Raw genomic sequence first — 13,411 nt, forward strand, 5'->3', positions numbered from 1 at the left:
CTGTCACAAGTATCCCCCCATCTCAATACCTATCTTTATGACTGAAACTTATTTGTCCACACCATGGATGTTTGTATCTGAAATGAAGTTTCAGAAACTTACCAGCTCATCAAATTTATGTGACTCGGCACATGTATACCCATAGGGGAACATCAGCAGCTGGGAATAGCTGTGGAAGGTAATGAAGGCCGTGACTTTTCCAGGACTCTTGGTAAAGTCCACTATGGATTTCACTTCAACTTCAGAGTTGGCACTGGGTCTATGGTATGAGTCAGAGCAAGGGTTGTTGCTGGCTCCAGGTTGTGATGGGATGCAGAAGATGCCAAGTGAGAACAGTGAGCTTTAAGGAGACAGTGTATGGAGGCAGTTACCATGCATCACTTCAGTTCCTCCTCTGGAAATCAGAGCAAGATTGTCATTGTGTTAGATTGAATTACTACCTAAAGACACAGTCAGGAGACCTAACTCAAGAGATTCTGGACACATCTCTCTTCTTTAAAAACATGGCTCCTCTATATGGCAGAAAGAACTATCAAATTAAATCATCTCCTCTCTGTGGGAGTTGTTGGAAGAAAAGCTAGATTTAATATTATAGATGGAATTCCTGCATTGGGTGGGAGTTCAGCAAGCTCATTTTCTGGGACTTCTTCCAATTCTTAGAGCCCAAGAGTAGAAGATTCTATGCATCTGTACTTCTAAGTCACAAAGCCACAAATGCAAGGAACCTCTGACACCTTTCTGTGGTGAGGAAGTCACAATTACTTTTGACAAAAAGGCTACCTTTGGCCTCATTTTCTCAGCTACTGGAGTTACCCATGACCACTGAAGTGGGCCCACTGTGGCCTGGCCAGGGCTCTGAATGCTAGAGAAACTCTGAAGGGACAGGTAGAGGCTGGGACTCCACAGAGTCTCTAAATGATATGGACAAAATATATATACAACCTATCACCTCATTTGGAGATTATTTAATAAGAACAACAAGCCAGGAAAAATTTTGACTTTGAATTGCTGGACATTGTTCAGTATTTTGGATCTGATGCTTTGATTTTTTTCTTTCCTACACTAAGAAAAAAAAAAAGAATTTGTAAAAGCGATGAATGAAGTTGCCACTCATCCATATCCTGTCAGTGTATCCTTTCTTGGTTCAATGATTCTCATTAATTCATCTGTCTTTCAAGTCTTTAGTGATTGCCTTCTATGTGCCAGACACTATGCTAGGTGTTAGGAACACTACAGTGGAAAAGACAGTTTCTAATGTTACTGCTATCATACCTAATGAGGAAAAACCAAATACATTTTAACTCTGTGATTAGAGAAACATAAGGGGTTTTAACTGGTGCCTGAAAGCAAAAAGGAGCCCCCCAACCAGCCTGGCACTGGACCCCGAAAAATTAGAGCTGTAAGTCAACAAAGGCAGAGCAGGAAGCAAGTATTTTCTCTTTGAATCTATTTTGAAAATCAATTTCTTAATCTTATTCGTACTTCATTTTAGTTTTCTTTCTCGAAGCATCCATAGATGATGTAATTGCTTCTCCTGTGACTAGATCCCAACCCCCTCTAGTGGTTGGTTCAGGGCTTCCTGGCGCTTCCCACCACCACACAAAGTCTTGCTCTGGAAGCTCAGAAGCTGAGCCGGGATACAGCTTATGGGAAAACCAAGATGTGAGACAAAATATATTAAATGCTCCTCAGAGCTCAGTGACAGCACTGTGTGCCTGTGAAGGGAATTTAGTGAAGTGTTTTTCAAATAGGTTTTTAAATAGCTTCAATCCTGAATGGGCTTAGCAGGCTGACAGCACTGCAGAGCCATGCAAATAGCTATCTGGCCAGACAACATCTGACTATCCCTGGGGGAAAGTCCCCATGCTCACCTCCAAAACCCACATCCCAGTTCCGGTTAGGATCAACACCAACACTGAGGCTTCCAGATACCTTGAACTGGGTCTTCTGCCACATACGATTCTTTAAAATCCCAACAGAAAGAAAATACAGAAAAAAAAAAGACGGTCATTCAGTCCAATGAGAAGTTTCCTTTAGAATTTTGTTAATTTCTCCCAATCCCTCACGGGAAGGCCCTTTTGGAATTGCACTCATTTCCCTTGCCCACAGACTTGACCAGTAGTCCTCACACAGGGTTCTGCTTGGAGCTTCTCGGCCGTCTCACCGAGGCGAGAAGTAAATAAGCCCCCATCTCCTCCAATGAATACCTGCTAAACCAATGTTCCGTAGAACCACAGTCCTCTCAAACGTTAACAATACAATAACAACAAAAAACAAAAATTAAAAAACAAAAAAATAGTGGGGAGAGCCCGAGTGTTCTGTGATAGAATATTTTGGGAAAATAACAGGGTTAAATTGGCTAATTTACTTCAGAATTTCTAAAGGTTTTTTTGAATGCTTTAATGTTTTTTATCAAGCTCCAAGAGAGGGATACAGTGGGCGGTATTTCCCAAACTTGACTGTGGAACCCTTTATTCATAGGGTATCTCATGAGATGAGTACTACTATTTCTACAAGTTCCTTCTGAACACGCGTTGAAAAATGCTATCGTAGTCTGCTGTCTTCAAAAATAAACTTGAAGCTCTGATTCATTCTGAATATACATGGGGTCACAGTTGCCATAATGGTGTTGTGTAATGAGATTTTTAAAGAAAAAAAACTGCATAACTTGTTTTTGTGATATAACAGAGGATTTCTTCTACAGATTGTAAGTAAAATGCCAGATGCATTGTACTGCCTACCTAAATCCTACAGCAATCTAATTGTCAGCAGGTAACATCCGCCTCCTCTTTTCTATCAATCCTACCATCAAAACACAGGGATAATTGGAACAAATCTCCTAGGTGACTCACAGTGAACACTGAACTCTAATAGCCCAGCCTAACAGCTGAAATGGGCTCTGACCAAGGCAATATGGAAAGATATCATGTGGTGGAAAATGAAATGATTGTAAACATCACTATATGCCTCAATTCAGGGCCACTACTGAGAGATGAGGCATTCCATTTAGGGTAAATCAAGAACAGAAAATCACTTTTGTTTTGTTTTGAAGTTCCTACACATCTCCTTAAATTCTTGTTGAAGAGAAAAAGTCCAGGCTTCCTTTGGTTTGAGAGAACACTTAGCCATCAGAGCAGCAGGAAGATGTCCATCATATCCAATCAAAGTGATGGATGGGTCATTTCCATAATCAGAGGCAATCTGAGCAGAGACAACATATATGTCAATCTCACACTCCCCTTTCACCAGGGAACAGAGGAGAGAATATTAAGGCAATGTGTTTTTTCCAAACATAAACTAACACTGCTGGTCAGTGAGAGTCTTCCAGGACTACAGTCCAATCTCCTATTAACGTGTTTAATATGCCAGTGTCGATACTTTTATTTCCAATCAGAATAATTTACTTATATTAAATAAAAATCAGGTATCACTTATCCATTATCTCTCAAAAGCAGGATTCTTCCAATTAATTTTAGTGAGGCATTTTGCAATGGTGGGCAACTGTGTTTGTGGCTCAGAGGGATCTATGAACCAAAGAAATCTTTTCAGCTTCCTTAATCACCACACAGGCTATACCTTCTCAAAAGTACTCACGACCAACATCAGATTACTTAATTATGCAGAGACTTCTCTAAAGACCCAGAGAACCAGTTAAATTCCATTTGGGGAATTACATTTCTACTTGTGATCAATTGCAGTAGAGTTGAGGTTTCTGCTGGATTAAAATTTATTCATTTCCTGTGCTCAGCCATCCTAAGGCATTATTATTCAACTGTTAAATATCCATTTCATAATACCCTAAAGGTAACTGCATTTTAATTGAAGGGAAAAATGTATCAGCCGGTAAGCACGTGGTTGCACATGCTTGAATGATCTGATGTGGATTGATTTCCTTTGCTCATGAATTAACATTCTGATTTATAGCATGTCATTTTTGAATTACTTAAGAAATACCAGACTAGGTCACACCCAGAACGGTGTCCTGACTCTAATTCCAATGAACATGTGGAAGAGACATATCGCTACACCCTAACTTTAAGTGAGATTTGGAAATTTTTCAGAACCCAAAAACCCTCAACGAGTTCGTTCCACTTTGTATCTGTAGGTCAAAGTAAACTCTTCTAGCCCATTTATATTCTCTATCTAAGCTCCTTTTGTGATTTTATAGATCTCTAGTACATCGTGCCACAGCCCTAGGAGCTCCAGGCAGCAAAGCAATGTTCTCTAATCTGTTCTTATGCTGAAATCTGACTCTTGGTGTCCTTACTTGCCACCCTCTTAATCTCTTTTAGCTCACTATCTTTTCTTTTTAAATTTATTTCATTTATTATTTTTGCCTTCATTGAGTCTTCATTGCTGTGCATGGGCTTTCTCTAGTTGCGGCGAGCAGGGGCTACTCTTCGTTGCAGTGCACGGGCTTCTTATTGCAGTGGCTTCTCTTGTTGCAGAGCATGGGCTCCAGACACGCGGGCTTTAGTAGTTGTGGTACGCAGGCTCAGTAGTTGTGCCTTGCGGGCTCTAGAGCACACGCTCAGTAGTTGTGGTGCGCGGGCTTAGTTGCTCCACGGCATGTGGGATCTTCCCAGGCCAGGGATTGAACCTGTGTCCCTGAACTAGCAGGTGGATTCTTAACAACTGCGCCACCAAGGAAGCCCATAGCTCTCACTATCTTTTAACAGAGCATGCAGTGGCCAGCAGGTTGCGGGAGTACGGAGGTACATGCCAGGGTGCTGGGTGGAGCAATACCAAATTAGGTTTGAATGGGTCTGTTTCCTGACTGTGTGACAAGAGAAGGACTTGGGATGAGAGCGTCAGCCATAGGACCACAGGGATTGCTGTGAGGTTAGGTGGGGCCTGACCCCAGAAAGACAAAATAAATGGGGAATTTGGAGTAAAATGACCTTATTTGCAGTTCACAGTGCAGTAGCTTGTGTAACCTACTCACCGGCATGGATCCCAGCCTCTAGCCAGATAGCCAGCTTGTCTCCTCCCGTGCTGAACTGCAAAACAAGCGTGGAAATGTGAATGGCTCCACCACCACACACCCCTTGTCTGTTCCTCTTTCTGTACTTGATGTGATTGAGAAGGAGGAGGTGTAGACAGTGATGCTGTCAATTAGCTTTTCATTTAACGTAGGGTTTTTTTGTCCCTTTCCTTTAATATAAACTTAAATACAGGCTAACAAGAAGGGCATCATTTGATGTTTGTAAAAAATCATTGCCGATAACGTGATGACATGAAAATATGTTCATCATATGCCATAAATTTTTTAAAATAGATTACCAAATAGTATGATACCATTTTTATTTCTTAAAAGGCTAGCTCATGTGTATGTATATATATGTACACACACAGACATAGGAGAAAAAGGGAGGGGGAAAAGAAAAGAGAGGAAAAAATAGACAGATATACAACAAAATGTTAATAGCTATCAATCCCATAGTTGTGAAATTAGTAAAATAGGGATGTTTTTCATTTTTTGTTTCTCTGTTCTCCATTTTTTGCAATGATTGTGTTATTTTTGTAATAAAAATGCTTGTGGTAATCTTCTGAGTCCTTCATAAAAACAGGATGGTAGGGTCTGGAAGTCCTTTCCAGAGTTTAAATTTTATGATCTAAGGGACTCAGTTTTATTTGGAACAGTGGCTTTGCCAATTGAATCAGTAAATGGGGAGGAAAAGATTATTTTTGCACCATCAACTTCTATCTTCCTGCAGCATTCTAAACATCACAGATAAGGTAAATGAGAAATGTAAATCCCTGCTAAAAATTACTTTTCAAGCGTTTTGAGAGTTTTAAAGTGTTTCATGCTTTTTCCTCCAAAGAGCTCACATAGGGAACTTTGGAAAACAAATAACATTCTCAACCACGAACCACCGAAACACCTGGGAGAAGGAAAGTCCAGGAAAATCCAAGGGGGAGGAGAATCTGGGGTTTCCTGACCCAACTGTAGGAGAAACAGGGAAAAGGAAATCAAAAGAAAAGAAGGTAGTAAATATGAGCAAATGTGCCGCGGTGTCATAAAGTAGGCAAACCACTCCTCCCAGGCCTCCTTCGGGAGAACCGCTCTGGAGAAATCCATCTGTCCCAGTGAGTCCGTTGGTCCTCAGCCATGTTTCCAAATTTAGCAGGGAGTTGTGACATTATCTTCCCCCCCACCCTTAACAAACTCTTTCTAGGAAATCTGGGGAAATACTTTTCACTCTTTTGCAAGGCAAGGTGAAAAAGCTTGAAATTATCAGCACTAACTGTTGTCAGCGTGTACAGGTTGAAGTAAAACCATAACCTTTTTCCGGCTAGCAAGTAAAAAATGCCTGCGTTTCAGGGCATTTGCCTTTGCCATTTGGTTGCCCATCATTCTGCACACCACAAGAACTGTTTTGGTTTTAAATGAGGCTCCAGCAAGTACGGAACTTTTATCTCTTTTTCTTTTTTTTTTAAACTCTCGGTTTAAAAAAAAAAAGAAAGAAACGAGTAAAAGAAAAACAAGGCACAGCACGGCTACCTTGATTAATTACAGAATACCTCCCCCTTCCCAGCTCACCCAGGGGCCCGAACCACCTCCCCCTTCCTCTGTTCCTATTGGTGCATACGCCTGTTTCCCTGAGAGCAAATCTATCAAGAGGAGAACATTAATTCACTCCTGCAGACCTGCGTCAGCTCGCGCAATAAAAAGAAGAAGAAAGGGAGGTGGGGGAAGCAGGGAGGTGGATAGTCAAAACCAGCAAGGACTGGTTAGGAGAGGGAAAAAAAAAAAAAAAGGAACAGCTCTGCAGGCAGAGACTGTACTGACGGCCCGCCTGGGAAGACGGGGATTCTAGAAGCATCGAGAGGGAAAAATCATCACTGCACCTGTGTACCTTGAGCTCGTTCATGGGCCGGTTTTTGAAAGAATAGACAATGTTCATTTTGCTCACTAGACCAGGGTGCTCAGCAACGAGGTTATCCATTTCTCAGGAAATCTGAAATGTTTAAGATGAAGAAATACACATTTGCAAATGAATAATCTGGTGCATCCATTAGTGACTTTTCTCTCTCCTCCATTTCCATTCCCTCAGGGAATGGAGAGGGCCACTCGGCAGATGCTGTGGGACTGGGGACGCTGGAATCAAAGCTAAGAGATGATGAGTCACTGGGCATCCGTAGGGGCTGGGAAAAGGGAAGCCATTTTGTGGCAGCGGAGCCGGCTCTTTCCAGTTTTGTGCTTCAAACAAAATAGCACTGCTTTGGTTGCCCTGTGGCTTGCCTCAAGCCAGCTCTGAGGTGGAACTTCCCCAGCCAGAAAGCATCTTCCCCTCACTAGCAGAGGAACACAAATGGTAGTGGCACCAAAAAAAAAAAAAAAGGTGATTTAGAAGCAGACGCTGCGAAACGCAGCTGGGTTGGTTCAGGCCGGGGCATCGGGGTGCCTGCCTCAGAGGCACTTCTGCCACAAGCCACTTCGGCTCCTATTTGCAGGGCTGATTGCAATCCTGTACAGCTGGGGCACCCAAACTGTGTCCATTACTGGGATTGAGACATGTCTGGAGAGTGCTTGGCATGAAAACGGCTCCTCCAGCTGTTGCCAGCATTTGATCTCCGTAGGACGTGTACAGCAATTTGTGAGGCCAGGCAAAGGAGGGAGCGCATCCTGTTTCGGCCACTCCCTTTTCTCCCTCACTCTCTGTACTGGTCCACAGTCCCTACTCTGAAACCCTTTAGGGACCATACATATTTCAAATTAAGATGTGTGTGTGTGTGTGTGTGTGTGTGTGTGTGTGTGTGTGTGTGTGTGTGTGTGTGTGTGTGTGTGTGTGTGTGTGTGTGTGCAATTTTAAAAAGAAAAATACATTTTACACATGTGGCAGTGCTCCATACTCAAGCACATTAATATTTCTGGCAGTAAAATAAGTGAGTAGCAAGTCAGTTCAGGTCAGATTTTGCCCCTAAATGAGTTTAGTTCGGGTCAGGGTTTGCCACCAAATAAATGCAGGGGGAAAATTGTTTTCTAAGTTCTCTGCATTTTAGAATTGCTGATTTAGGGAATCAGCACCTACCAGACAATCTCCTCTCTGGCTCTTTCCTGCTCCTCCACCTCTCTCCTTAACCCCCAACCCCCATCTCCTCATCCCCTCCCCCACCCTCCCAAATCAGTTAGTGCAAGCAGACACCTGTATTCCCCAAGAAAAGCTATGTGTCACAAAGATGCAGATGTAGCACTGTCCAGGTGATCCAGGGGAAGGAAGGGGCATTCTTCACACCAACAAAACTCAGGAAAGATAGCAGAGAAATTGCACAAGACTTTGCTGTCATGAGGTCTAGGAGAATTTGGCAGGTTGGGAGACTCCACTGTTGGCTGGAAGTCAGTGGTATCAAGTGTCCCCTGATTCCATCATCAGTGGTAGCCATGAAGCACAGCTCTCAGATGGCTTGTGGGTGGCACAGGTCAGAAATCAGCCAGGGGACCTCGAGGGGAGAGTGTGAGCATTAGAGGCTGTCTTGTGCTCACTTAAGCCACTCCTGGACACTTTTAAATAATGCAGTGGCTGCTGGGATGGGCAGATGGGCTTCAGGTCCTAACTTAAGGCAGTGACACTGATACTGGCTGTGAAATCCTAGGGAAATTTGGAGAAGTTAGGAGATAATATGAGAATAATTTCCATTAAATCACCAAGTGGAAGTATAGGCCTTGTTATCAGGGGAAAGCATGGCCCATTTCTCTGATGTTCATTTTGAAACACCTACCTCTTCCAAGGTATAGATAAGCCTCAAAGTTGAAGTTAACATTCTGTTCTCTTCTCTGAGTAATATTTCTTCATTCTCCTTGTCCAAGAGAACCTAAGATAAATCAGTCACACCTATGATTAGTTTATAGCAATGCATTTGAATCTACAGTTGTGAGGGAAGTGGTGACATTCAGGCCCCAATCCCAAGCATTCTTCTTTCTGTCCTATAGGCTTTGGGGTCATGCCTTTCCCTTATTCTGGCAGCACCCTGAAAGGGGATGGGGCATTAATGAGACTTCAGGCCAGACAGATGCTGCAAATATAGGATGACAGTCAGTCCTGTGGCTGTGTTATGGCTCATTCTCCCTTTCTGGGAACCCAGGGTCAGAGGTAACCTCCAATTAAAAACTAAATGAGTAACAACTTATATTTGCCTACTTTGACTCACACTCTTCAGTTTGCCCTTTGTATTTCATGCCAGAGACTCTTTTTTGCCCTTTCCATTACATTTTTTTATTACCATATCCACTTGTACCAAATGCAAAAAAGAGAGGGATAGAACCTTCCTACCCACTGCAGGGGTAGTCCAGACTTCAGGAAGGCCCTAGTGGTACCCACAGGTCCCTTCCCTGGCAGAGGGTACCCAAAGATAAAAGAGGATGGACCTTCAGTTCATATGGACCAGCAAGCCTCTGGAAGACTGGGCTGTGGGATAATTACTTGAACATCTTCAATCACAATGGAATAAGCAATTCCCTCGGATTTAAGGAAACTTTGACTGCCTGGATGCTGACAAAGGGAACTCAGACATGGATTGTGTCTCCTGGGATGGTGGGTGATTTCCAGAAATCAAGCTGAAAGGGATAAAAGGCCAAGGCAATGACTGGGTCATTCCAGGGAAATGGACAGCTCAGCGTGGATAGATTTCAAGAAATCAATTCGTTATCTATTTTACCTCAAGCCTCCAAGACTAGAATCGTTGTGGAATCGCTATGATGTTGCAAGAAGTGTTTTTAAATGTCCAAGCATCAGCATATGTGTTATATGGTTTTCCCCCCATATGGTTAAATATTAAAACTGGAAGAAGGTAAAGATTATTTAAAACTATGGCAGTTTTTTTAACAGTTGACATTCAGGTGATCCAAATCATTTCATAACAGAATATTAATACTATAAATTATTTAGGAGGGAAATAATGCATTAAAGTTATTCAATAATTTTTCAAAATAACTTTCACATTTGATTTCTCTTTTCGTTCTTACAAAACATCTGTGAGATAGAAGAATGGTATATTTATCCTCATTATACTGAATGGGAGAGAAGTCAGTATGACATTGGGCAAGTCACCTACCTTCTCTGAGATGCAGAAGGTAGATGACTTGCCCAATGTCATACAGTTGGGACTAGAGCCCAGGAGTTCTGGATCCCAGCTCCATGAGTGAGCATTCCATACTTCTCATCAGAGAAGACAAGATACAATCCAAAGTAAGAGATCTTAGTCATCGTGTCTAACTGTGGAGTATTCACTTTGGGAAACAGAAGCCCCCTCCAGGACAGATATCTGAAGATGTTCTTCAGCCTCCAATTCCACCAGAGTTTTTATTTGTTCTTCATTCCTTGGTGTGATCTCAAGAACTTGGTCTCTAAAAAATATTACCCACAGACATGACCTTAAAAACAAAACCTAGACACCGTTTCCTGTTGCTTTCTGCTCCTGTTAGTCTCCGCACATAAGAGGTTAATGCAGCAGTCAGTAATCTCTTTGACAATCAAGAAATTAATAAATAGTATACTGACCCACATCCCCAGAATGAGGAGTTGATAGAATGGCTTTACTTCCCCCAAGGAAATGTTATCTAAATAATAATTAAGAGCTGTACCTAATCCTAGCAGGAACTTTGCCAGTAAAGTTACCTTTCCTTTAGCTAATGATTATCAAGTAACACCTGCTGCTCATAAAGCATCGGCTTTTAAAACTTGTCTGTTCCTGTTTTTCAGAAATAAGTTTTTAAAAGGTAGAATAATTAATTTGGTGCTTATAAGTGCTCAAAAGAGGAATCAAATTTACATCTGGGTAGACCTAGGGTGTTTTTGTTGTTAACTGAAATGTATCAGAGTTCCATCTCCAAACCCCATTCATGTGGCCCAAACTTGGGGTATTGCTAGGGACAATTGAAACCCAGACAAATCATGGTGTGTGTGTGTATGTGTCTCTCTCTCTACACACACACACGCACACACACAATGAGTAATAAAGGATATCAAGGACTCCTTGGCAGCAAAGAGAAGTTGCAAAACAAGAAACAAATATCCTTTAAAAAAAGTTCAGTAGTAGAGCTGGATTTCTTATAGCCCTTCCTTGGTGACAGAGGTTTTTCCTCTCTCCCTTTCTCTGAGTAGGCTGACTTCCTGAATCACCACCCTGCCCATTTATGCAGTGGGGAAGGGATTGGTACAAAGAGCCATAATAAGGGACCAGAACCCAGACCCTCTGAAATCAAGTATCATCCAATTTCCAGTGAACTCCAGTGGAATACATAAGTGATAGAATGTGAGCTCTTCAAGTCTCTTCTGCCTCCCAGTATCCATTGGCCATAGATGGTCTGAAAAATCTTCCATTTGAGTCTCATTCCTTTTGGTTAATGTATAGACTCCCAGGAGTCCTCCTTTAAAATGGGAAGGCACTGGGAAAAGTAAAACATTGGGCTAATATTTCCTGGTGTGTGTTCTAAGGAATAACAGCCCTTTGAGTTGTTCAGCATAAATAAATAAATAAATAAATAAATGTGGGGAGGAGTTTGAGGATCAAAAAAAGGATAGTTGCAGCAACCTAGATCCCCTCTTATAGGTTTACAATATACACTAATTTAGTAAAAGTTCCTAGAAATTCTATAGTTTGTTTAACCCTCTGATTCCCAAATTTATTTGATCATCCACTTTTTTGGGCCAAATTTATTTGGCCACTTCATTAGTTCCCTGGAATACTCTTCAAGAAATGCTGTCTAAAGCTCTTCATAGAATCTTGAAACCAAAGTACTTTGGAGCAAAGATGGATCCTACAAAGCCATGAGAGTTGGATTTGGGCTGAAGTCTGCAGCTCTGGTCCTCCCACTTCATGAGGTCCCACTGCCTAGACACTAGATCTGAAGATGGGAGGACTTAAGGTGACATGGAGGATGAAGTCAAAAAAGGTAGGGAGGCGGATGGGAGAGTAACCCAGCACTTACTAAGATGACACAGAGACAATGACCAAACAGCTTTATTTTCACTGATGTCTGTCATCCCCACATTCTGATCATCAGAAGGGAAAAAGATTAAGGACAGAGAGAAATAGGGTGCATGTGCTCTGTTTTCACTTTTTATTTCCTTTAAATTCATTCATCTCTTTTTTTATCACTCATTCCTATTATTTCCACTACCTCCTCTCCAAATCTAAAAGAACTCTGAAAATGCTGAACGCTTACACTCATTATTCTGCAACAATCCAGTGAAATATTCTGTGAATCAGGTAAGCAAAATTCAAATAGGCATCAGAAAGCATAACTTACCCCACAGATGTTTCTCCACAGTAGATATGCCCCCAAAAGGACACCAAAAAACAGGATCAATCGCATAGTCAAGGATCTTCCAAGAGTCCAGAATTCAGTGTCACTCCTGAACTTTATTTATAGGGACCACGGCTGAGGCTGACCTGTTGGCAGTCTAAGAACTCAAGTAAATTCCCACATGGTAAAATTCCCACCTGCATGTCAAATTCTCAAGACTGTAGACACCCACCTGTGTGATATCACCAATCCATACATTTTACATTCTTTCAATGAGATAACAAACTTTGATGGAAAGAGAACAAAATTGCTAGAGCATACCAAGGGCAAATCATGCATTTATGATTTAGAACATAAAGTGCCACTAACTCTGACCAGTGACAGAAGCCAGATTAATAGACCTAGAAGTTAAAGTCTTTCCTGGGTCTCTGACAGAAAAGGGGCACAGCATTTATAGTAATTACTCAGGCATCCTGTCTATCACATTCCATTAGTTGCCTCATTTGTTTATTTTTATAATGTTTACCCTGAAACACTGCAATCACTTAGTCCATATCTGCTGTATCTCCCTGTAGATATGACCTGTTCCAGTCCTCACACTATATTAAAACAAAACAGAAGGCCTTTTTTTTTTTTTTTGCGATACCCGGGCCTCTCACTGTTGTGGCCTCTCCCATTGCGGAGCACAGGCTCTGGATGCGCAGGCTCAGCGGCCATGGCTCACGGGCCCAGCCGCTCCACGGCACGTGGGATCTTCCCGGACCAGGGCACGAACCCGTGTCCCCTGCATCGGCAGGCGGACTCTCAACCACTGCACCACCAGGGAAGCCCACAGAAGGCCTTTTAATATTCAATTTTGAACTGTTTCTAAAGTGATCCATCTGCATTTGTACCAAATTGATGTCCCTGTTTCTGTGCTTTTTCCCAAAATGAAAATGTCTTTCTAATTATGACAATGAAATTGCTTGTTACAGAAAGTTTGGATTAAAAGGAAGTGTTTTATTTAATCACCAATAATTCCTCCACCCAAAGAAAACCATTTGGAGTATATCTTTCCAAACTTCTTTCAATGTTTTAGAGCTTTTTCTTAAACAAAGATTAGACCATAACATATATTCTGATTTTTAAACAAAGGTTTTTTTAAACAAAGGCAACCTTTCC

The 13,411-nt window shown here is 41.8% G+C and overlaps 1 protein-coding gene across 1 annotated transcript in view; it reads right to left on the reverse strand.

Moving 5' to 3' along the window:
• The window catches only part of CPA2 (carboxypeptidase A2), a 28,288-nt gene extending 14,877 nt beyond the window's left edge, over positions 1-13,411 (reverse strand). The window contains 13 exon segments of the mRNA XM_060156685.1: positions 103-301; positions 1,871-1,966; positions 3,108-3,134; positions 3,136-3,162; positions 3,164-3,201; positions 4,902-5,000; positions 6,861-6,962; positions 8,725-8,817; positions 9,426-9,478; positions 9,481-9,559; positions 10,261-10,348; positions 12,254-12,288; positions 12,290-13,411. Coding sequence (XP_060012668.1) covers positions 103-301; positions 1,871-1,966; positions 3,108-3,134; positions 3,136-3,162; positions 3,164-3,201; positions 4,902-5,000; positions 6,861-6,962; positions 8,725-8,817; positions 9,426-9,478; positions 9,481-9,559; positions 10,261-10,348; positions 12,254-12,288; positions 12,290-12,319 — 966 coding nt within the window. The 5' untranslated portion in view covers positions 12,320-13,411.

Source organism: Lagenorhynchus albirostris, chromosome 8 (assembly GCF_949774975.1).
Source record: "Lagenorhynchus albirostris chromosome 8, mLagAlb1.1, whole genome shotgun sequence".
NCBI lineage: Eukaryota > Metazoa > Chordata > Mammalia > Artiodactyla > Delphinidae > Lagenorhynchus > Lagenorhynchus albirostris.